Here is a 26,854-nt window from a genome sequence, read left to right on the forward strand (position 1 = left end):
GAAGACTTGGAGTTATACAAATTCAGTAAGAGCCATAAATTAGAATACTTGTGTTTATTTGTTTTAGAGCCCAAATATCAATCTCTAACTGATATTGTTTTACAAAATTGGATTGCACATACAACTTATTAAAATGATACTTGTGACACCCTTTACCTTGCATACCATAAACACATAATTAATGAAATCCGAGTAACTTAATCTTTCATTATTAAAATATCAAACGTGTTTAGATAGAGAGCACCACATCCATCACTTAAACAAATAACATAATCAACAGAAATTAAAAAAGAAATAAGGCTAAGGTTTTCAAAATAATTTAATAGAAATAACATCCTAATCTACGCCCCGATGTCACATGTCCTATCAAAGTAAAACTCAACACTAAATCCTAAGCTTCATCATCAACATCCTCAGGCTCATGCTAATGATCACCTGTATAACAACCAAAGGAAAATAACACAAAAGAAAAAGGAGTGAGAAACATCTCACTCTGGCTCACGATATAGGAATACACACCGGATAGCCAAACACAAACAAGACACATATATGTACATAGCATAGATAGAATAACAGCAACAATATCACATCCCACTCGTCCGAGACATAAAAATCACTTTAACATATAACATTAAAATGCAGATACAATGGACACGGACTACATATTATCATGCATGGGCGCCAGTAACACATCACATGGTGCATTGCCGCTAGCAACACACGTAGAGTAGTCTAGGAGTATATGTTGGGTCACACCCTCTGTGCACTCTCGCTAGAACGACATACTACCAAGGTCTAGCCAAGACAGTTAAGTCGCGCAAGATACATCCCATGCACACAATGGGCGAGACTAAGACTTACAAACCGAGTTATCCCCAAGGACTAATCCCTAAGATTTTACACAAGGGGGTCTTCCCTGGTGGTGTATTCCATATCGTACCCTTAAAAATATTTATGCAAATGATGCATGTAAATCAAGACTCTATGCATTCTCATATCACATTATCATGTCTCATTATCATGTCATTCCACCATATCAAATTTTCTTGCATCACATAGTCATCAATTATATTCATTAAGGGATAATATTGAATAACACAAGAGATTCACATCATTGCATATCCTAGATCACAAGAGAGAACTAACAAAAGAATCACATTGCACCAATAGAATTTATCAAAGAAAGAAGGAAAGAAAGAAGCTTAACAGAGCAATTGGCACTCAGCGCAAGGCTTCCAGAGATAAGTTTAACTCTTTGGTTGAGCCACACTAAGTTTGGAATCTCACGCTCAGCGTGGCCAGGCTAAGCCTCAAGCTCACGCTTAGCCTGAGGGTCACAGACAGCATTATCAACCTTTTGTCACCTTGAAGCTTAGCGCCAGAAATGACGCATAGCGTGGTTTCTACGATCAGAACTCTTCAGATCTACGATTTTTCGCATTTTGTATCCAAATCATTGATCTCTTTATACAATCGGTAAAAATGTTCTAAATCATACGATAAACATTTAAAATAATACAATTTACTCATACAATTACATCTTCAAACAATATTTTCTTATAACTACTAATGCATTCCCTTAGGGTTTCCCATAGGAACCCATAGAGATCTCAAATCATACAATTACAATTCTAAAACTGAAATTAATCATTCATTCAGACAATCATACAATTAATTACATATAAGAAGAACAATGGATGAAACAGACACAATTGGGGAAAACTCCTCATACATGAGCATACAACAAACACATGATTGGGGGCTAATCCCACTACCTTACATACATTCTCACATCCAGAGCGAGGTTTCTCACTCCCCCTTACTTTGTTGAGCAGAAAAAGATGAATGGTTAAATCTGGGGTGGGTTCCTCCTTCTTCTGGTTCTCCGAACTCTGAAGCGTAAACGTGTACGTGAGAAAAAGAAAATATAAAAACTGATCAACTTTTTCTCTCTTTTTTTTTTTTTACTTTTAAAACTTAACCTCCCTTTAGCCCTTTAGTAAAAATGTGAACCATGGTTATCAAAAATAATTTCTCTTCCCTTATTATAAATAATTAAATAATATAACCTTTAATTATAAAACCTCACAATATATATTCATATAAAATAATTACCAACAATTACTAAATTCAAAATATTTAATTATCACAAATATAGGAAATAATAATAAAATAAATATCAAGCAGTTCTTATTAATAAAAATAAAATATCAAAATTATTAATAAAATACTTATATTATGTTTTATAAAAACAGGGTGTTACAATCTTGAACTTTTTGTCTTTTTTTTTTTTTCCATATTTTGCTAGTTGAACACTAATTGATTGCAAAACAAAGTTGTCGAGCCAAGTAAAGATTTTCGAATTGTTTGCTTCCCATGATTCCAATTTCAATTCATATTTTCCATTTTGCTCATCTCTTGGCTTGGCAAGAATTCTATAAACATAACTCCACATCCATTTACTTTCTGAAAATTCCTTAACACATAGCTCCAATAGGAATAGTTCTTTTCACCAACCATTGCAAATAATAATAAAAAAAAAAATAAGAAGAGAACCACTAGAGGAGCACAAGGACAAAGGAAATGGCCGCAATTCCTACAAATAGGTCACTACATGCAAAACCCTAAATGTGTCAAATGGACGAAAAATCCATCAAAGCCATTGTGCTGTTAGAGACACAATGCTGCAAATGGATCACTCAAACATGCAAATGGATATGCAAAGTGACTTGAATCAAACTTCCTCTTGATACCATGTTAATAATGCAAATATATAAGGAAGGAAAACAAAAGGAAGAAGAAACATAAAGAGATAAAGTGAGTAATGTTCTAATGATTGGAAAGTCTAACTGTAGAATTAAGTAAAAAGTATACATAAAGGCAACAAAAAGGAATACAAAGAGGCAAGAAATGAAAGTACTAAACTACCCTTAAGCAAAGTCTACAATAATGAAGAGTGAAATAGTTATTATATTTAACAAGATCAAATATATGATATTTCAATGTGATTTTTGATAATCCAAAATGAAACTAAATACACATTTATAACATATTGGATTGGCGTCAATTTTGTTCAAATATTTTGAATTTGACATAAAAGTCAATACTAGTAGCTTCAAATTTTGCTTGTCACGCATGTAAGTTTTTGCCTCTAGATATAAAACTAAACAAGTTATTAATTTGTGTTTGGATTAATATTGACAATTGACTTTAAAGCAATATGATTTATGTTTGAATATTTTTATCATAAAAATAAGTAGCGAAACTCAATATAAAATTATTTATTTAACTAAAAAGTTATCTAAAGTTGCTTCAACTTATAATCAATATTTTGGACACAATCAATTAACTAACACGAAACTAAACATCTAAAAATATACCTAAAATCACATTGATTATTATTTTAACGTGATTCTAAATAATTCCGCGTGAAACTAAAATTATAGTGTGTTTAAATATTTCTTAAAATCAATTTTGACACCAAAATCATGATAAAAATTAAAATAAATATCGATTACTTTGACTCTTAATATAATTATACTAATATATAAAAAAGAATATCCTTTTAAATAATCATCTTGATCTCTATATTTTATAAATTATTATATTTTTTATTATTAAAAAATAATAAAATAATAATATTTTTATAAAATGAAAAGAAAAAAAAACTCCCTAAAAGACACTCATTGTAATGGCTTGGAGTCTAACAAAATTTGTAGTTTGCATCGATAACTCTTTCTAATTCCCAGCAATTTTCTTCTTATAAAAAAAAATTCCCAACAATGTAAGGGCTTGTTTGGAATGAAATTCGAAAGGGTGAAAGAGATACAGAAGAAAAGCCTTGCTCTCGTTTTGAAGAAAAAACCATGGGATATAATGGTAATGGACTCCACAATCCACATGTTGTGTTTTCTCTCCATAAGAGGGAAAAAGTTAAATCGATATAAAAACACAATTTCATCTTCTAAAATGTTAATCATATAGTACATGTTTAACATTTTTTATTATTAGCTATAATTTATTAAAAAATATATAAATCTTACTATATTGTTTTTAAAAAAATAAATTTAGATTTAAATTTTCAGTAATATTATCTCCAACAAAAATTTAAATAAAAAATATAAAACATAACAAAAAGTCAAATTTAATCATGAAACATACTAATTATACTATCCTCGTGAAGTACTTATTTAATAAATCCTATATTTTAAAGTTTATAATAAATTTTAATTAATAAATAAAAGCATATTAGAATAAATATAAATAATATATTAATAACACTCTTCTTAAACCCCAAGTGTGTGGTTCAGTGATAAGGATTGATCTCCTACCTTGTGTATGCAGTTGCGTTAAATCTTGGGACCAGTTACCCTACTCTTTAAGGTGCCTCCCTCGTAGCGAGAATATTAGTCATTGCTATCGGTGTCAAACCCAAAAAAAACTAACACTCTTCTTACAAAAATGTCCTTCAGGTAATCTAGTTTGCTGGTCGACATCGTGTTTTCATCGTCAGTTTGACAGGTTCTGTTGGAAAATCTTTTTTTCAACTTCCATTGACAAGTATTCAATTTCTATTTATTCAAAATTAAAAATTAATAAATAATTAATTCTAAATTATTTTTAAAATTAAAAACTTATAACTTAACTGTTGATAATGTTAACTATTTTTTCAATTTATTTATTTTTACATGACGTGTCATTTTATATAAAAATACAATATGTTATATTAACATTTCATTTTTTTTCATTCATTCAATAAAATTATAAACATTTCATATTAATAACATACTTATAATTTAAAAAATACTTTTTATCATTTTTCTTTCGATCTAAATATTTCAACAAAAAAAAAATCTACTCTACTCGTACTTTTTTATCCCGCTTTTTCTTCACACTAACATTTAAAAAAAAAATAGAACAAATTTAGGAAAATATTAGAAAAATAGGATGAAAAATTAAGGAAATATATATATATACGAAAAGAGTTCAAACAATATCAGTGTAACTTTTATTAAGTATTATATTACTTAATAATTTTATATTAAATATAAATTTTATAAATTTAATATATATATATATATAGGTATATATATTTAAAATGAGATTTGGATTAATTAAGAGGGTTCCAAACAACTTTCTGAAGGAAAGTATGTGGCACAACAAATTTGATGAGTGTGTGGTGGCTAATAGCTATAGAGGCTCAGGTGGCATTTTATATGTCAATCAACGTCGATCCAAATAACTCTGCAAAAGTGGCAATAATAGCACTGACGCTAACAAAGATGAGGCTCAAATTCACACCATCAACCATCATGACAAACACTCACACTTCCTAACTAATCATAATCACAAAATTTACATCATTTTTTTTATGGTTCTCAATTTCATATTTTTTAATTTAAATTAAATTTGTATCTTAATAATTTATATATAAAAAATTGGATTAAAATTTAATATGAATTACGAGAAAAAAATTTGATTAAAATGATTATAAAAATAAGTGCAAATTATATCTAATTATTGATAATGATAAGGAAAGAATGACAGTATCATGAGTAGGGATTATCAACATCAATGGTGGGACTAGCGAGAGTACTAGCTATAATTAATTAATTATCTCAAAGAAAAATTATGCCTTGATAAAATAGAAACACAATCAGAGATTTCTGATTCACAGTCTGAAATTTCTGAAACACAATCTTCAATAAAATCTTACAGAGGATTTATGGGAGATAATTATACAGGAAGTAGTAGTTTTCCTAGTCATATTCAACATTTTGATTATGGTACAGAAAACTGTCTGTAAAACCTCCAACTATAGAGGCGTACATCAAGTAATCTTGGGTAAATTGTTTTATCTTACCAAAATAACTAATAGAAAGTCTTTCCAAGTTACCAAGGTAAATTTTCTGTCTAATAATATTTCCATCATTTACAGACTGGGCTGTAAAGATTCTTTGTATCATACTACAAAAGTTGTAGATATTTGGTCCTGGATCGATTAGGTTTGTTTTAATTTGTTCAGGATATTGTTTTTTAAAAGATTCCCAGCATGCTTTAGCTATATCTCCGAGATATGTTTCAGTTCTGGCAATCATTTCTTTACCATTAGAAACGTGGTTTTCATGATGGATTTTGTAATTTCTTATTACAACAGTAGTCCACTGTTCAATATAATTTGGTAAAAGCTGAGGATCAACTTTTCCTATGTTTAACAAAAGAGAGGACATGTCAAAACTGGGTTCGATAGGCAATCTCTTTCCTTTTGATTTTATATTATCTCCTACGGTGTAATCGAAAGGAGTAATAATTTGTTCTCTAGGAATGAATCCTAAGGTATAGTTTTCTGTACCATAATCAAAATGTTGAATATGACTAGGAAAACTACTACTTCCTATATAATTATCTCCCATAAATCCTCTGTAGTTAATATAAAATAAAAATTAATAAATTAATATATTTTATATAATATAAAAATAAATTAATTATATGAAATAAAATTAAAAAATATAACGCTGTAGAAATTAGAAAATATAATGAAAAATACTATAATATATTTAAGAATATTATATAAATAATATAGTTCTTTATTTTTATGATATACTAGAATAATGATGAAATATTTTTTTTATTTTTAAACGATTAGCTGACAATTTTTTAAAAGATTAATACAATAATATTTATTTTAAATCATTAATTTAATAATAAAAGTCTTTAATATGTTAAAGTTATTTGGTTCAAAGTGTGATAGGTAACAGACCGGTGTCTAATCAGATTGGTCCTTGAAATGCGAATGTTTAGATTCAAATTCTATGACCATATAAAAAAACTTCGTATCCATAATTATTTATGGATAAAATTTGTAATAACCAGAAAATAAATATCATAAATAAACATATATATTTTATATTTTTACATGTAATAGGGAGGGTATGGATATGGACACTGACGGATCTAAAAAATTTAAGTAGTGGAGCAATATTTAAATATATAAATTTGTCAAAATATAAAATAAAATTTCTATAAAGACAAATACATATCATAATTGTTCTTTACGAGTTTTCATAGTTTAAAAATATTGAATGATTTGTTCATTTTCAATACTATCAAAAATATATCTCTCTATATAAGTAACTAAACAATCATTTAATCATTCATCTCTCATACGATTTCGCATCCGATTCTTGATGATATTCATAGCAGAAAAAGCTCTTTCAACTAATGCAGTTGTCACTAGTAGTATCAAGGCTAGCTTTAAAAGCAAATACACCAATGGATATACAACATATTTTCTTGTCTTCAAAGCTTTATAGAAAGATCACCAATCCCTTCTAACTTTATCTCTATTACGTACTTGGATGATAATTTGAAATTTTTGACCTTAGACAAGGATCATCAAGAAGTCTTTCCAAATCACATTCTATAAATCTCTTTTTGGTTGATGGACCCAATTTGACTTCTTTTTCAACATGTATTCAAGGAGAAGATAATTGTTCTGAATGATTTTCTTTTAAAATACCTTTTCATTACTATAACTAAAAGCAATATAATTTTAATTAATGTAATGTTCATAACATACAATGTTTTTTCTAAACATAAAAATAGAATGAGTAAATAAAAATTAAAATACTGAATTTCTTATTGAAAATAAAAAATAATTAAAATAAAGTAATATAAAAATAATAACTTTAAATACACTAACCTCAAAGATCATTTTAAATATATAGTTTATCTATTGAAACATGAAGGAGTAGAGATGGATGAAGAAGCTTGTTTGTTTTTATTTTTTATTTTCCAATTTCACTCCTTTACACTTTAAATTATATTAGAGGTAGAGGGGAATCTCAAAATATGAATAGAATTGAAAAAGTAAAAATAAGATAGAAAAAAGATATAAAACATCCAAAAAGAAATTAATAACAACTTACGATTTTTTTTACTTAAAATACATATATTATTATTTTATAAATTTTTTATCTTGATTTATAATTTAAATGCATAACAACTTTTTTTTTTTTTTGAAAAATATAATTTATTGTTAATTTTTATAACATATTAAAATATATTATTTTAAAATTTTCTTCTTACACAAAAATAAGTGTAACAAGATTTAAATTCAGTTATAATTTTATAAATTTTTATTTTTTTTAATTTTTAATTTTAATTTTTAGATTTTAAATGAAAATAATATAATATTATATATATTAAAAAGGAAAAACGGAAAAGTTAGTGGGGCAACTGCCCCCACACGAATATACATGGATCCGTCATTGGATATGGATAATCATATTTGTTAATATTTAATTTATTTAAATTTGTATGAATTTTTGATTTTATTTAAATTTGTAAAAGTTTGATTTTATTTAAATTTTATTTGAATATATAATAATTAAATATTGTATTTTATTATTTTTTATTTTAATTTATGTGTAATTTAAATATTTTATTTTAACAATTACTATTCGGACTTTAAATTTTTATGATTCAACAGTTAAAACTTAATTTTTAAATCTATTTATTATTATTATTATTATAAGTGATTCTAAATACTTAAGCTAGTATTAATTAACCATTCAAAATATAATTATAATAAATATAAGAAATGAAAGGTTGGAGTTCCCAAAAACTACTGAGAGGTGAAATATCTCACGACACAACAGCCTTCATAGAATAAAATGCTTTGGAAATAAAATAAAAGAAGGCCAATTCTAGGGTCAATCTTTTTTATTATTATTATTATTATTATTATTATTATTATTATTATTTAAGTAATGAACCTTGGGAATAATTTGGACCAAGCGCGGGGCTAGTCATTTCTTTCAAAAGACTCAAATATAAAGATGAAAATATATATTCAAAAATTAATATATTAAACTCAATCTAAGTAAGGAGCAAGAACGATAGAGGAATGGTGTTTTTAATTAATGAGTTCTTTATTGATTGCATTTGACATTTTATTTCTTTATTTAACAAGTAACCACTCTTTATTAATTGAAGTGACTGAAGAGAAGAGAGAGAACATCTCTGCCTCATCATCTCAAGGTCTTTTAGAGCTCAAAAAAAGCTCTAGAGATGAAAAAGGGGAAGATGGAGTGAAAAATAGATAATAACAAAGTCACAATCCTATCTATATTTATATAATTTAGGTCATGAACTATTGTTAATTAATTATGATAGTAATTATCAATGTGACGTAGCAAGTTTAGGCCCAAAAGCCCAATATGGGTGATTAAGTAGCTCAGAACGGGCCGTTCCCAATTTGGAACGGGCCGTTCCAAGCTATTAAATTGACCTGTAAGTCGTAGTTGAGAACGGGCCGTTCTGGAGGGAGAATAGGCTGTTCTGGATGGAGAACGGGCCGTTCTAGATGAGTTCCAGAACGGGCCGTTCTAATTTTAGAATGGACCGTTCTGCATGTGATTTTTGCCCATGATGAAGGGGTGCAGAACGGGGCATTCCGGATTCGAAACAGGCCGTTCTGGCCACTCCTGAATGTCTATAAATAGAGTTGGAGGGTGGAAGAGGAATGAAGGTTTTTAGAGAGGTTTTAGAGAGAAGGACTCTGGACAAGGAAGCTTGCTTTAGGTGGATTGAAGTTCCGGGTTGAGCTTCGGAAAAGGGAATTTCGCTTCTTGGCTATTATGAGCCAATCTTCAGGTGAGGGAAGCTAGAATGTAGGTTGTTTAATTTTAGGAGAATTAGGGAAGCTTTATGCGTGGTGTTCTTTTGTTGAAATTAAGTTGATAAAGTTGTTATATGTTATGTGTGGACATGTATATGTTGTGAAGTGCATGACGACAATATTGTTAAGTTGTTAGAGGAGAGTTGTATGTTGCTAAAAAGTTGTATGTTGTGCCATGTGTTGTTTAAAGTTGAAATGAGATGTTGTGTTGTTAAAATGTGTTGTTAAATAACGTTGATGAGTTGTTATGCTAATATACCACGTTGTTTAAGATGTAAGTTGATTAAGCTGTGATGATAAGTTGTTGATCACTAGAACTAGAAGAGATATTTTCGAAGTTGCTCACCCCATTGTGCGGATTGAGATAGTTGTGGTGCTCTGAGAGCCCAATTTGTTGAAAACCCTCCTTGGGAAGTTGTCCCTTGGAGTGGACATTGTGTTGTTCTCCTCTAGGACTTAGTTGATCCCGTGTGTGGGCAAGGTCGAGGCACACATGTATAAAGCGACCACGGTATAGGGGTCAGGCCGAGCTATACTGATTACAAGCGTCCAGATGTTGAGATACATAGTACTAAGGTGATAAGTTGAAAGTTGTTTTAAAGTTGAAAGTTGTTTTAAAAGTTGAAAGTTGTTTTAAAGTTGAATCCCTTAGTACTGTGTGGACGACATGGAAATAGTCAATCCATGTCATGGTTGAATGACCAATTTGAGTAAGGTATCTAGTTAGAGATGTAGTCTTTGACTAGGTACTGGAGGGTGCATGGTACTTGGAGGATAGTGGGTGGGCTAACTCCACATGTGGATTGGTGAAGCTAGCCAAGGCCGTGGTAGGCTCACACCCAAACCCTTCTGTCCTGACAGTAGTACTGGACCTCCGAGTCTAAGTGGCATACCTGAGCAATCAACTATTGTTGTCTATACCTGGTTCTCTTCGGAGTTTCTAACGCTGTTCTATACCTGACTTGGTTGAGATAGGTCAAACGCTGGATTCGATAGGGTTTATGCCACCTAGACTACTCAACTTCAGTTGTTGGAGATCTCCGAGTTGAAATGTGTGAAGACGCATAAGTTGTTGATGAGTTGATTTGTTGTTGATAAAAGTTGTATTTGTGTTGTTATGTTGTTAATCTATGATTGTGTTGTATGTTGTAATTGTGTTGTATGTTGATCCTGTTGAGGATGATGATAGTGTTGTTATGTTGTATTGTAAGTTGTTTTAAACATGTATTTGTTGAGAGGTGTTGATACAGCGTTGATATGTGGAATTAAGTTGATATGTGGAATTAAGTTGAAACGATGTTAAGATGTATATATATATGTGTTGTTTATCTTTTGTGTCAGATGTGAAGATGATTATAGTTGTTATGTTGCAGATTAAATTATTATGATTTGTTTATTGTCTCTAGCTTACCCTTGCATGTTTTCATGTGGTTTGGACTGCGATGATCATACGTTGTATGGGAGCAGGGCAGGGATAGACTAGAGATAGCTGCTAGAGGCCACAAGAGGTGCCTGGAGATAGATTTTTTTTGTAGGTTACCTTAAGGTAGCATATTTTGTTGTATATATTTGGTCGTCATTGGTTGCTTGATTTGCAACTTGTATTGAAAAAGAAATATTTTATTATACTCTTTATATATATATATATATTTTAGTAGTGTGTAATGTTATTCGTAGTGTGACGGTCATGACGGGTCGTTACAATCAAAGGTCTCTTTATTATCTAGCATGACCATGTTTAACTTAACATGATCACGTTTTTATTTTGATAGTGTATTTTAGACAGAATTTTAGGCTTTTTTTTATAGGGTGTAATAAAAAAAATCATCCTACACACGTATACCTCAAAATTGGGTCAAAGTGCTTAAATAGTATAACAATTACTTAAAATTGGATCATGTCTCAATGTATAAGTATAGTAAAGATATGGTTGAACAGAAAGTCATAAGATCAGACTTTCACCCTTTTTATTAAGAAAGTATGTGAGAATCAACTTAAGTTGAAGTTGAATATAGCACAAGAAAGAAAATGTGAAAGGTGAAAAAATAAAGAAAAAAAAGTAAAAAATAAGGTTGTTTAATTTGAAGAAAAAGATTAAAAGAAATAGGTTGTTAAGAAAAAGAAAGAAAGGAAAGATCATTCTATTATTGACGTGAGTTTCATGTGTGACCACATTGGAAGAATTTGCTTAAAAGCCTAAAAGAATTGAAAAGAAAGAGTTAAGAGGGGAAAAGAAGTGTAAGAATTTAAAGCAAAAGAAGAGAGAGAGAGAGGTTGAAGGGAGGAATTCATTTGTGATGCTGAAATTGTGTGCTAGCATTTTGAATCTTTTAAGTACTCAACAAGAGTGTTAGCAACATCCATTTTTGAACACCTATGGAGACATTTATTTTAAGGAATGATATTATATTCTTGAGAATTATATTCCTATAAATAATATAAGGCACAATGTTATTCAAAGAATTATAAGAAAAGATGTTTGATTTGTTTTAATATTTTTTGGAATATTTTTTAAAATTAAAAATAATCTAAATAAAAATAGAAGTTACAAAAAGATTATAGAAAATAATTTTCAATATTTTTATGAGAATATCACTTACTCACCCTTTTATCTTGGGAATAAAATTTTCTTAATCATGAGAATATCACTTTTCTAGAAATAAAAGATTATTATCACATACCTTTTAATAAACACGAGAATAAACATTTTATCTTTCAAATTTCATAAATAGATAAAAATAATTCAAAACAAACGTTTTGTTGTTGATTATAATTTATTAAAAATTACAAATTCAAAAAAAAGTCATTAAATAGACTAGGAAGTCCACTAAATTTAACATTTTTTAATAAATTGCAACTAATTAAAGATAAGATATTTTAAAAAATATGACATTTCTCTTCAATCTAATTTACTTGTAATCTTTGATTAGAATAGATCCTTGTCGGCCAAAAATAGCTCAAACACTTGTAAAATACTTTTGTGAATTGATTGGGATCGAATTAAGCATATTGCTTAAGTGAGAGCATTGAGCTTCGCTTGTTTTTGTCTCGAACCTTTGATTCTTATAAAGGATTACAAATCTCCCTTCAACTTATCAATCATCCTTGACTCTAACGTTGTTCATCAATTTCTATATCTAATTTCACTTTTCCTTCTCTTTTTTCTTGAATGTTCAAAGTGAGCCATTACGAAATGATCTCATTCAAACAATTGAGGCTTGTTGATTACATCAACCGCTATATATGAACACATACATAAGATGAAAAAAGTAATAACTTCAGTATTATTATTAAACTGAAATCAAAGAGTATATATATGCCGGACATCACCTTATATTTATATTAGGAAAAAGGCTGTCTAATTAAATGAAACTAAAGTTGTTTACACTTATTTTTATCATATATATATATAAATAAATAAAAATTTAAATCGGTATAGTTTGTTCAATCGTAAAATATTTTTAATTTTGCTATTTTAGCAGCAAATTAAATGTGATGTATAAAAGGTTTGGTGCATTACATTGGATTGATGTGCAACTTTTAGTAATTGTAGTTGGGCCTTTTTAAGTACAGCCCAAAATTAGAAAAAGGGTTTGGGTGAGGAGAGAGGAAAAAGAGTAACCTGTCCCTCTCATAATGGGCAAGTAAAAGTAGGGGTGGGTATACGGACCGGTCCGGCCCGTTTAAGGCCCGGTTCATAAAACCCGCGTTTTATACAGGCCGGATAAGTCCGGTCCGTAAAATAAATGGACTTATAATAAACAGTTATAATCTACTAAAGTTTTTTTTTAGTTTAGTTCTCATACTCTAAAGTTCTTGAAGACAATTTATATCATTAATTGATATGTATCAGTCTGGTCACTTCAAAACAAACTTTTCATAATATAACTTGATGTTAACCCGCGATTAAAGAAATATGTATATATTATATGTTAAAGATATTAAAATTATATTAAATTATTATATTTTAAAAAATTGAAATAAAAAGTGTATAATAATTATATGATAGAGTGATAAATTAGGAGAAAAAGATTAGTAAAACATTGAATTTTGAAATGTGACTTAATTATAAAATAAATCAAAGGATAATTGAAATTAAAGATATAAATATAATAAATGATGCTAAAAATAATGTCATAAAATCTAGTAGTTAGAAAATACATATTAATTCTCACTTTACAATTGTGTAATTCTCTTTTTAGATCAATTTGTAGATAATTCAATTAAAAAATTAAAATTACATAATTCCTATAACATAATATTCTTCTACACATTCATTAAAACTATTTAATTGAAACTTTATTACATATTTTATGTGTGAAATTTAATGATCTTTTCTAAATTAACCTTTAAAATAAAACTAAAAATTAGAGAACAAATTAAAAAAATTATAATAAAAGATATTATTAGCAATTAAACTTATTTTTAATCATTTTTCTAAAATCAAACTTGTTTCTCAAACTTAATTATTTAATAAACAATTTTAACTATAATAAAATCTTTTAATTTTTTAAAATTTAAAATGGAAGGTTATAATTAGTTCTTTTATCATAAAAATTGAATAAATATTATAATGTACAAAAAAAAAATCACAATAATGTGACAATATTTTTGTTTCTAACTTATAATTTATAAATAAAAATAGATATTTATTTTATTAATAATTAATAATAATTACATATTATTAATTATTTTTTATAAATGACATTTTAATTAAATTCAATCTCTTATTTACTCCATACTTATTGAAACAATCATCAAAATTTTGGTATAAAAATTAATATAATCAATAATCAATAATTACATATCATTTTCTTTTCTATGTATAGTTTTTTAGAGCATCTACAATGTGAGTTGCTTAGTAACTCATAACCACTTTAAATGAGTCTCATTGTGTCACGTCACTCATAAACAATTTATACTATATTTTGCTCCAATAGAAATTGTTTATAAGCACCCCTATTTTTCCTCTTTTTTTCTTAAGCAACATAGAGAAACGCACAAACATCTCCCACTGGAGATGCTCTAATATTCTTTTGCTATTTATAATTTTTCTATAATTGATATTTTAATTAAATTTAGTCCCTTAATTTAAAATTAATAAAATAAATAATATATATAATTAATAATTAAATATAATTTTTAATTATCATTTATTTAATAATTATTATTATGGAAATATAATTTTGTAAAAATTTAACTTTTAATTAACTAAAAAATAAATATTTTAACCCTTTAAGAGGAAAAAGAATTTAAAAAAAACGAGTGAGACAAGAAAATAATAAAAAGAATATATATATATATATATATATATATATATATATATATATATATAATTATGAAACTTAAATGTTTTGACCAAAAATATAAAAAAATAAGTTTGATAGGAATTTTAATAATTCATTGACATTCAATCCCAATTGATTTTTCTTTAGAACAATGAAAAGAAAACAGAAAAAATAACTTTTACTCTCAATTTTGAAATTTCATGAAACATGCAGTGAAAAATTGTGAGAAAAAAAGGCTCATATGGCAAGCAAAATAAAATTTCAAAAAATTTATTTCACAATATAAGAATATTGTTTTGCTTGTTAAGATATGAGAGAAAACAATTTAAGAATATAATGAGAGAAAAAAAATTACCTTGTACCTATATATCAACTCTCAATTTCTTGAATATCAATCACATTTGAGGTGGGGAGGTGACAAAGGATAATTGATGTGACAAAGGAGCAAGTGTCGCAATTTTGGGAGATGGGGGATGAAGGAGGTTAGTAGGTGGTGAGAGACAATTAGGTGACAAAGTACAACAATCATAGGTAGTGGAGTTATGGATCTACTATGCAACTATAGGTGGGGGGTGACAAGGAATGATAGCTGCGACAAAGGAGCAACTATCGCAATTTTGGGGGCGGGTGTTAGGATTTTTGATATTTTCTTCCTAACAAGGTCTTGCTTCGAGATAGACCAAATCTCCCAACACTAAAGCTACCAAAAGAAAGGGGAATAATCTGCTGCCTTTTCATTTCATCATGTTAGAATAAATACAACTTGGAAACTAGGGTAGCAAGCACCCTCCAGCCAAGGCCTGAGTAGTTCAGAAAACTATTCTAACTCTTTTTTTTTTTAAGAAAAATTAAACTATGCTGAAACATAATTGGGCTTATAAGATAGAAATTGGGCCAACTAGTTTAATTAAAAAACATAATCTTTATGCCAACTGGGCTTCTGAGTGCTTTTTTTAGCCCGTTTCTCTCCACTTCCTTTAGTTGTACTTGGGCTGCTATCAATACCGGGCCCATTTGCAAGGACTTTGTCCATAAAGTCCTGAATAGGTGCATCATCCCGTTTCAAATGAGATAAGTGGGGTTTTTGTATCAGGGGAGTCGGTGGGGGGGCATGGAGTGAGTGATAGGGTTTTAGTGTCAGGGGGAGGGTCATCAGTCATAAGAAGGAGAAATTTTGGGGTTTGGCATTTATGACCAGGGTGATACTTTGCATCATAGTTAAAGCACAAACCTTGTGCTCTGCGTTCTTGGAGTTGAGTAGGGGAAAGGCGTTTAATGGGCAAGGGTGAAGTAGTGGTGTCAGGTGGGGGTGGAAGAGGTGGGAGGTGGTTAAGAGGAATTTGGGGTTCGGAGTCGCGAATCTTGGCTTCAATAAGTTTTGAGAGACCAATGGCTTGGGAAATGGTGGTGGGTTTAAGGATAGCAAGTTCACGTCGAATTTCAGGTAGAAGGCCAGAATAAAAACAGTCAACAATAGCATCAGGAGGAAGGCCAAAAACCCTATTAGAAATTTTCTCAAACCTTTGTTGATATTCGGTGACAGTGGTATGTTGGCGTAATTTGAAAAGCTCAGCTTGAAAATTTTCATATCCTGTGGGGCCAAATCGGAGCTCTAGAGCACGCTCAAAAGCATGCCAATCAGAAAGTTGTTGGTTATGGAGCATCCATTTAAACCATGAAAGAGCATCGCCTTTCATGTAAAAAGCAACCATAGGAAAACGAGAATCAACGGGAATTTGATGGTAAGAGAAAAATTGCTCTGCTTGGTAGCCAATCAAGGGGTTCAAAACCGTCAAAATGAGAAAGTTGCAATTTAGGAGGTCGAAAAGCATGAATAGGGTTATGTGGGGAAAGCTGACGAGGTATAGTGGTGAAGGGGGGAGGGGTAAAAGGGGTGGAAAAAGGGTTTGGGGTAAGAGAGGGAAAGGGAGGTGGGTTATGGTGAGTAGAACCCTCAGGTCCAGGGTTGTTGAGATTAGTAGCGGGAGGTGGAAGGTTGGTATCAATAGTGGATGAAGAGGAAGGTTGAATAGCAACAAGTTTTTCAACGATAGTGGCTAGGATATCATTGATGGATTCGTACCTGGCATCCATTAGGGATTGAAAGTTGTCAAAACGGGTCTCTTGTTGCTGTTGTAAGGTGGTGATGCGGTCGGCCAAGGCTGCCAAGGTTTCGTCCACATCCTTCCGAGGAGGCATGGATGAAAATAAAAGCACCAAAATTGTTAGGATTTTTGATATTTTCTTCCCAAGCTTCGAGATAGACCAAATCTCCCAACACTAAAGCTACCAAAAAAAAGGGGAATAATCTGCTGCCTTTTCATTTCATCATGTTAGAATAAATAAAACTTGAAAACTAGGGTAGCAAGCACCCTCCAGCCAAGACCTGAGTAGTTGAGAAAACTATTCTAACTCTTTTTTTTTTTTTAAAGAAAAACTAAACTATGCTTAAACATAATTGGGCTTATAAGATAGAAATTGGGCCAACTAGTTTAATTAAAAAAAACAATCTTTAAGCTGATGATAAACACACCTCCACTCTCGTATAAATACACCTCCTTTTTAAAAAAAAAATATAAAATGTCTAAATTACCCTTTTAAAAAAAATGAAATTCCTAAATTTACACATCCCTTCCCCGCACCCCCCCTTCCCCGCACCCCACACTCCACACCCCTCTTCTTCCCAAAGCTTCTTTCCGCTCAATGTCATTAAGTAATATACTTTTACAGTCATTCTGAATAGAAAAAAAGGATTAGCCCCACCATAACCAGCATAAGAAAGGCTCTTTTACAATCATTAGCATTCCGGAAAGTACTTTTACAGTCATTAGCATTCCGGAAAGTACTTTCCGGAATAGTAAAATTATTGTTCATATAATTCCGGAAAGAACTTTCCATAATAGTAACTTTAATATTATGGAAAATACTTTCCGGAATTATGTAACAAAACATTTTCGGAAAATACTTTCCGGAATAAGAATTTAATATTATGGAAAGTATTTTCTAGAACATTTTTATATAATTCCGGAAAGAACTTTCCGTAACAGTAAGAAGAAGAAGAAGAGGAATGCCAGAAAGAGAAAGAAGAGGGGTGTGCGAGATGCGGGAAAAAAAGAAGAAGAGTGCCACAAAGAGAAAGAAGAGGGTGCGCAATGTCAGCAGGTAGTCTTGTAAGAGAAAGACTATTACTTGTTTTATAGAAACACTAGTACAAAAATGACTTTTAAAATCAGTCATATGGTAGCCATTTTAAAAGTGACGCGGTGGCCTGTACTGCAACAGAACGGCCCCAGAACGGCCCATTCTGCAAGCAGCACGGCCCGTACTGCTTTCAGTACGGCCCGTACTGCTTTCAGTACGGCCCGTACTGCTTTCAGAACGGCCTGTACTGCTTGCAGAACGGTCCGTACTGCTTTCAGAACGGGCCATTCTAAAAGCAGAACGGGCGTTCGGCCCATTCTAGTGCCGTTCCAGACTAAAGTTTACATGCAGATACAGGATAAGGGGGGTGCGGAAAGGGGGGTGCAGGGAAGGGATGTGTAAATTTAAGAATTTCATTTTTTTTAAAGGGTAATTTAGATATTTTATATATTTTTTTAAAAAAAGGGGGTGTATTTATACGAGAGTGGGTGTGTGTTTATCATCTGCCTAATCTTTATGCCAACTGGGCTTCTGAGTGCTTCTTTTAGCCCGTTTCTCTCCACTTCCTTTAGTTGTACTTGGGCTGCTATCAGTGGGGTGGGGGATGGAGGAAGTTTGTAGGTGATGAGAGACAATTAGGTACCAAAGTGCAACAGTCATAGAAGAGTTCCAGATCTGCTATGCAACTATAGGTGGTGCTCCAAGTATTTAGACTTTGTAACTATAGAGATATAGGTTTGTAATTATGAAAATATAGTATAATAAGAAATACATTATAAAATGACATGTAGGCAATTTTGTTGACATGATAATATTTTTAAGACATTTTAAACTGAACTGTCGATGCAATAAAGAATAATTCGACTTTTATATTATAAATAGATAGATAGATTTTATATACGTGTCTTGTCACACTATTAAATGATAACAGGCCACTTAAAAAAATTAAGAATAGAAATAAGAAAATTCCATAGCCTAATAATATGAAATGTAATCATATTTACAATAAAATAACATCAAATCTATATAGTAGCTTGGCCAAATGCATGAAGTCACGAACCAATGACCAGACTCGAGGTATATCAAGTAAATTAATATAACAATCAGTTATATTAATTCTATATGATAAAAAAGATTGATACTATCATCATACTCAATTGAGATAATTGCCAATTTTGAAGTCAAGAGTTTCAATGCCTAAGTAATAATTCATATAATAAGAATAAGAATAATGTTCAACACCTATGAAATGTAACCCCGAAGGCTGCCACTGATCAAATGATATTGGAAGTTCAGCATCCATAAGAAAAACAATGACAAATTTTGGGGCTGAAAATTAAAAGATATGGCACCAAAGGATGGTGTATTTCATGTATCTGTACCAAAACTGCGATCCCCAGCATCTCCAAGGCCAGGAATTATGAACCTATGAAGACAAATTAAATACATTAACAATGCTTCAACTCTATAGATTAGCTAACTCAAAATAAACAAGGCTTAATATATCAACTGATACCTAAACTTTTTGAAATTTTTTAATCAGGTAACTTTAAGAGTTTGTAATTAAGTCCCTACTCTTTTATATTTTTTATAATTGGGTCCCACAGTTTATTTGTAGCAGTTTCAAACTGTCACAAAAGTAATAATTTGTGACAATTTTACTAACTCTAGAGACTCAATTACAATTTTTTTTAGTTCAAGAACCTAATTGAAAATTTTCAAAAAGTTTAAGGATCAAATAATGTATTAAACCAATAAATAATGAAAAGTACATTATACTGACACTCCCTAATGTTTCATGAAATTGCACTGATGCATTTTCTCTTTTAACCTTTTACAGTAAACTACCTTAAAGAAAGGTCATTGTAATGTTTTTTAAATAAGTAAGGAAGTTTGTGTAATGTTTAAGGGAAATTACTGTAATATTTTTCAAATAATCAAGGGAGATTATTGTAGGGATAGAAAAAGTTAAGTGTATCAGCACAGTTTCAAGAAATGTGAGTATAATTTACTCGCAAATAAATTATAATGTTGTGGGGGCACCAACCCTTTTTCATTTATTTCGGGATCAATTATTCCGGTGTACACATGAAGCCTGCAAAATGTCATATAATTAGAAACTATTGCTTGAAAGAAAGTGAAGCAATTTGAACTTGTGTTTGGTTTACCCAGGGAACTGCTCGCTAAGTTTCTGAAGAGCTGGAGGGGCAGAGACAGCAGATATCTGCAATGTTATTAGTCCATTAGAAGTATATGATATAAAGATATATTTAATTATTACATGTTCTACTATAGTTTCTCTATAGTGGAATCAGTGAACTGTAAATTAGTATATTTTTATTACTACAATGACTTGGTTTTTAAAACATTAGTTTCAGACTAGGTCACTATTGAAAATGTTTATACCGAATGTCACATCATGCAGCATGCATCATGCATAAAGAAGAAACTTGAGTTATGTAGTTGTTATCAGCCTTAAAATTAAAAGAATTCTAATTATTAAAAGAAATCTAGCTAGTAGTTTCTGAATATACACATTATTAATTTATTATTCCTTCCTTACCACTTTAATCTGCTTGTTGCCAACTCCACGTTCCTTTAAAAGATGCAGGGCAGCCACTATAGTACCACCTGCAATTCATACAAAATAATAATAATATTGTGAGATTAATTCATCAGGTCAGAGGTGGTCCGTTAAGTGAAGTCTTCTCCAAAGTAGCAACTCCAAAATTTGAACCCATGACATTGCAGGTAAAGTTTGCCTAAGGTTTTAGTCTACTTCTGTTGGACTCAAGATATCAACACACTAAGGGAGTGTTTAGTACACGGAAAGATCATATTTTTTCAAGAATCTGAAATTGGAAATGTTAATTTCTATGTTTGGTTTGTTATTTAAAAAATGTTTCCTGGAAATGGTTTTTTCATAAGTTTCCACAGAATCGTTCCCATGGAAAACCAACATTTTTAAATTAAAATAAATTTAAATGCGGTAAAAATGTCACTTTACCTTTATTTACTTATTTAATACAGTAAAAATAATTGATTCTCAGGTAACATTTATAAACATTCCCAAAAATATTTGAGCAACCAAATAAATTTTAATCATTTTGTACCAAACGTCCATAAAGTCAAATAATCTGGTTTTTGAGCCAGATTTGAGTACAAATATAAGGTTCCCCGCTAAGGGTTTCCCCCACCAGGGAGTCACCTCCTTCATAACACAAGGAATAACAATTTGATACCTTAAGTGCAACGCAGCATGTATATCACTAATTGCAATATAATAATCTAACACGTAAATTACATAAACACTCCTTCAGGTTTCATGAGATTACACAAACTATAAATACCTGTAGCCAGCATAGGATCAACCACAAAAACTTTAGATCCTTCTGGAAATTTCTCAGGTAACCTGGAAATCAAATATAGGTGGAATATGTAAGAAAAGATTCTCTATAATTCAGTAGAACAACCCAAAAGCAAGAGAAGCAATGGGGAACTCTTTATGAAACTCACTCCTATCTTCAACAAGCCATGCTAGAATCAGGAGAAAAGGAAAAGAAATAATGGACAAAAATGCCTATTTCTCTTGCAAATATAAATTTCTTACTTGTTCAAATATATAGTTGGCTGAAGAGTTTCCTCATCTCTGCTTATTCCTTATTGAAAGAAGCATAAAAATAAAATCAATCAATTTAAGAAACAGAGAAGGAACGAACTCGAGCTTTAAGAAAGTGAATCCCAGAATTTACGGTCTTTAAACAAGCAGTTGTCTTATTAATATGAACAGTAAAAAAATTATATACAAATATGTAAAAACAGGATTTCTTTTTCCGCATGAATTATGTAGGGTGCAGTTCACGATTCTAGGCACCCAAATCACAAAATGAAAAAAAAGTAACGCATTGTTTTCATTAACTGCTAGTATAAGTATCATTACCAAGATGATATGTTTTTGTTGCAGGCAAGATCGATGAAGCATGTTCAGCAAGAGCAAGACCTGCTCTCAAGATTGGAATTACCTGCAAAACTAGTAAATAATTCAGGCAATGTCTTGCAGGAAGACAATACATAACATAACAACAACATTAACACCCCAAAAAACTTGTTTTGATACAAGTTTAGAAGAATTCCTGAGTTTCTCTACTAGAAAAAACTATTTATTTCCGGTATAAAAGCTCTCAAAAGTTTTTCTAAGCTTGCATCCAGACATGCTCAAAGGACTTAGGTTTGAGCAACAGTGACCAATGTTAACATCATCAAGGAATACCCATAACATGAGCATGGTTTTGAAAAAGAAATTAAATTGCTAAAATGTTCACAATTAAGTACATGTAAAATAAACTCATGTAATATGTAATCATAAGGCCAGAAGAACTCCTGCAAATACTTTACTCTAATCAAACATATTGAAAGTGATATGCTACTTACAGCCACAGGCTCCCTTGGATCAATGAATTCCACAGAGGCTACACCCATTGGTGATTGAATCTCTCCAGAAACAGTGGGCTAGAAAATTGAAAGCAAAGCAGAAAAGAGAAAAAATGTAAATTCCAGAGCATAAGTAGTGTGACAATGGGGGGTAGACAAAATTATCAGATGGGAACCAAAAATAACATCAGATCTTTCCACCATTAATCAGTGACAAGTTCATAAATTATCTAGGAATCAAACTGCCTTAGATGTAACAACATCAAATTATATTGTAGGAACAAGAAAATCATGAGAATTATGGCAGGGATATACTTGACTATTGAGAATTTTGTTTTCAGGGAAAATCAGCGTGTATCACTTACTCCACTGATGTATATATTTATATATATGAAGTCTGAAAAGAAAGGTACAAACAAAGAAAAAGGCTACAGCCTATGTCACTAGTTCATCATCAAGATGCAACAAAAGCAAGCTTTTACAAAGCCATACAACAGATATTAAAAGACTATTTTTAACAGATATGAACTATGAAATAGAAACTAACCAACCAATCCCTTGAAGCTTCATACATGAGTAGCCTTCCCAGCTCAGCCATTGCATTTCCTACAACATTAGAAAACTAAAGAGTCAGTTCAACATTTAAATAATTAATCTAGAAATTTCAATCCAAGTATCACAAGAGTTTAGTTAAACAATGGATTGGGAAAAAAAACAGAATGAAGGGATGTTGGGAAACTTCCTGTGCATTTGGCATGTTTTCTGTTTTCATTTTAGTTGATATGTTCCCTCTAAAATGCCAAATGGTTTTCACTTTCTTGTTTCAAAAAAATTGCAAAGCCAATGAGAAAAACAAGATTTTATCAATTTTCCATTTTAAGTCCTCTGTAAATTCTAAAAAAAGGCAACAATGAAAATAAATAAGACATTTTGTAATTCATAGTGAAAACATATCAACTGACAATAAAAAACAAACAAAAATGTGTGTTTGGTTTCAAGTTAGAAACCTATAAAATCACATTAAACGGATAAGACAAAAAAAAAATGTTACTTCCAAATTAATGCTTTGGAATGTCTGTTTTTCCATTTGCAATCTTGCAAACTATTTTCCAAACATAGCCATACCTTTTGAAGTTGCATATTTCAATAAATGCAAAAATTGATGATGCAGCTAACTAGCCTATCCTGCTTAAGACTCACTTTCTTTTGAGCAAAGACCAAGGTAGTCAAATTAAGTTGTACAAATCCAGGTTCCCATCATACTTAATGGCACAATTTTCATTTATGCCAATAACCAGTAATAACAGATTAGCATATAAGAATGCCCTCCACAAATGTGAACAATGAAATTTCAAAAACTATCAATCACACTTTGCAACAAGGTTTGCCAAAACACGGTCAACTCAAAAGACTAAATGACAGTTACAAAACAACACCACTAGCACCGTGCTTTCATCAAGAAGCTATATTAATACCGTTAACCATTAAAAGTAGCTATTAAGTTAACTAAAGAGATTACATGGATTGCAACAAATAGAATCATGTCAAGGTTCAACTCATATTACAGAATATTACTCAAAACTAGAAATTTTGTCACTCACTGAAGATGGGACAAGGAGTTTGCTCGTTCCGAAGAACTGAAACCCAGTGCTTGATCAACGGATGTGGAGGCACATACACCTTCAAAAATCCAACAAACAGATAAATCAACCAACAAGCTACCTCAGAGAAATCATCAATCCACACACATGCATCCACCCTCTCCATTATTTTCCCTCAGCAACAAACCCAGAAGCCAAAACCCTTCAACCCATAAACCAAAACCACAACAGAAATCCAAAAACTCAATTACACGGATAAATTGATCAATTAGGCAGTGACAGATAAAATCATAAAAAAAAAAAAGGCTCCTTTCCTCAATTTTTTTCTCAAGAATCAAACATACCAAAAAAACATCATAAACCCAGAAGTCAAAACCATAAGAGGAATAATCGAAATAAAAAAAAACACAACAGATCAGTTAACTAATTAAGCCACCATAGATAAATATCCAAAGACTTAAAAAAGAACAAGAAAAAAAAACATTTAACTCTCTTCCCTCCATTTTGCTTAAAAACTAAACAAACAAAAACCCCATAAACCCAAAAATCAAAACCAAAAGAGAAATCAAAAACAAAAATTCAACAAAACCCAACAAACAGATCAACCAACCAACCAAAGCCACCAATCCACCACAGAAAAAATAACCAAAAAAACCAAAACTTTTGCCTCTTTCCCTTCATTTTCTCCTCTCAAACTCCAAACCCATTAAGCAAAAGAGAAGAAAACTAACAAGCATTCTGTTCTCCGAAAGTGGCTTCTCCTCCATGGTCATCTGAGAGCACACCACACCACACGTGCGTCTCGAAGCACTGGAATAAGCGATCTGAGCGCCGAAAGAAAGCAACGACACACCAAATAAATAAAATAAGATAAAAAGGTGAGTATATATGTGCGCATCAGAATCAAGAATCGAATCCAACATTATAAATGGGAGAAAAAACCACCGCGAAAAAATAAATAATAATAAATGAAGCGAAATAAATGGGAAACAAAAAAGTGAAAGAAAAAAACAATATTTAATTTAACATTATTGCCTTTGGTGTTGTGAAGAGAGAGAGCGAGAGAAAGACGCGAGAGGGAGAGTGGCATGTGGACGAAATTGGCGCTGAATCGGAGGGAAAAGGGAGATTAAGGTTGAAGTGAATGGTGGAACAAGCCATGTAATGTAATAATAATCTGGGTCCGAGGTTGTGCTGTTTGAGCTATGAGAAAGATGATATGATATGATATGCTATGTTTTGGATTAACAGTTGCTGGGATAGGGATATAGATATATACTGGAATTGCATGTGTATCTCCTCTTGTCTTCATTTATCATGTTCAAATGATGATAGACTTTATTTTATTTTTTTTTAGCTTCTAATGTTTATCTATGTTCTTCTTTTTACTGTTGGTGACTACTCTAGACTTGTTTTCAGAGTGTTGAAAAGACATTATTTTTTAGTTGGGTAGAATTCGAATCTTTAGAGGGGCAGGTCGGTTAAAGAATGAGAATTTGTGAAAGTTTACTGGTGTGGAAACTTGATAAATTTATATATTTTTAACTAATATTTTAGTTTTTATGTAACTAAAATTTATAATAAATTATATATATATATATGAATATTTTTATTTTAATGAATTATACACATATTAATCTTTATATATTAAATATAAATTTTTATTTTGTATAAAAATATTTTTAAATTTTTTTTATAAAATGTTTAATATACAAAAACTTTTTATTTTTTTTAAATCTAACATTGGTAAACTAAAAATAAAATTTTAATATAATAAAAATGTTGTGTTATTTTTATTTGTTTATTTAATATAATAAAAAATTATTCTCATACAATATTTGAAAACATTTGTCATTGACTAAACAACAGATTTTTACAATTCATTTGAATTCAAGATTTATGATTTACAGAAATTATGATTCTTATGCATGAAAAAAAAATTGTTGTATATCAAATGTTCACTTATAAGTTGCAAGAATTTTTAGATATTTTTTTAACTTTTATGTAATTCAATTTTTATTTATCATAAATAATTATGAATTAAATTTTAATATTTTTAAATAAATTATTAATAAATAACATAATATTATGTTACAATATAAATTATTTTTCATAAATCTAAAACATAATTTATATGTTGCTATCAAAATATATATAATTTATATGTTTAAAAATATGTATTTATGTGAGATTTGACTTAAGAGGGGGTTTTCTAGGCAAACACCCAGTTTGACCCTCCCAGTTTGACCCTAAAGGAAAGAATATATAAGGTTTCTGTTTTGAATAGAACCTCGTAACCTCTTTTCCTCAGCTTTCTAAAAACAAGGATTTTAGAGAGAAGGTCTTTGATTTGTGTACTCTTTTTCTCTCAATCTTCTTCTCTTCTTCCCAATTCTTTTCTAAGTGGTATTTGTAACCCCCTCTCCAAATTACATATGCTAATTATAACTAATTATTTATGGTTAATAATATTTATATTATTATAATGTGTAGAAAAGATACTTAAATAAATAAATTAAATTTATCTAATTAAAGTTTTATTCAATAAAAGTCACTAGATATTACAAACCATTTTATAACAACTTAGTAAAATAAAACCCCCAATCCTATGCTCTGAATTTTTTTGCATCTGACCTTCTAACTGCACATCCAATTTTTTTGCATTATGAGATCTCCAATATCTGGGTTTAAAAATATTTATGAGGTTAGAC

The 26,854-nt window shown here is 30.3% G+C and overlaps 1 protein-coding gene across 1 annotated transcript; it reads right to left on the reverse strand.

Moving 5' to 3' along the window:
• Window positions 1-19,056: 19,056 nt before the first annotated feature.
• On the reverse strand, window positions 19,057-25,449 carry UPP (uracil phosphoribosyltransferase). Its single transcript, XM_020364521.3, has 12 exons — window positions 25,179-25,449; window positions 24,875-24,967; window positions 24,144-24,222; window positions 23,090-23,148; window positions 22,543-22,620; window positions 22,052-22,133; window positions 21,722-21,770; window positions 21,462-21,523; window positions 20,675-20,742; window positions 20,280-20,335; window positions 20,159-20,206; window positions 19,057-19,537 (listed from the first exon to the last, which is right to left on the reverse strand). The coding sequence occupies exons 1-12, from the start codon at window positions 25,302-25,304 to the stop codon at window positions 19,480-19,482; spliced, it is 858 nt and encodes a 285-aa protein (XP_020220110.1). The 5' UTR covers window positions 25,305-25,449; the 3' UTR covers window positions 19,057-19,479.
• Between the last annotated feature and the right edge of the window lie 1,405 nt (window positions 25,450-26,854).

Source organism: Cajanus cajan, chromosome 3 (assembly GCF_000230855.2).
Source record: "Cajanus cajan strain Asha chromosome 3, NIPB_CcT2T_4, whole genome shotgun sequence".
NCBI classification, from domain to species: Eukaryota; Viridiplantae; Streptophyta; class Magnoliopsida; order Fabales; family Fabaceae; genus Cajanus; species Cajanus cajan.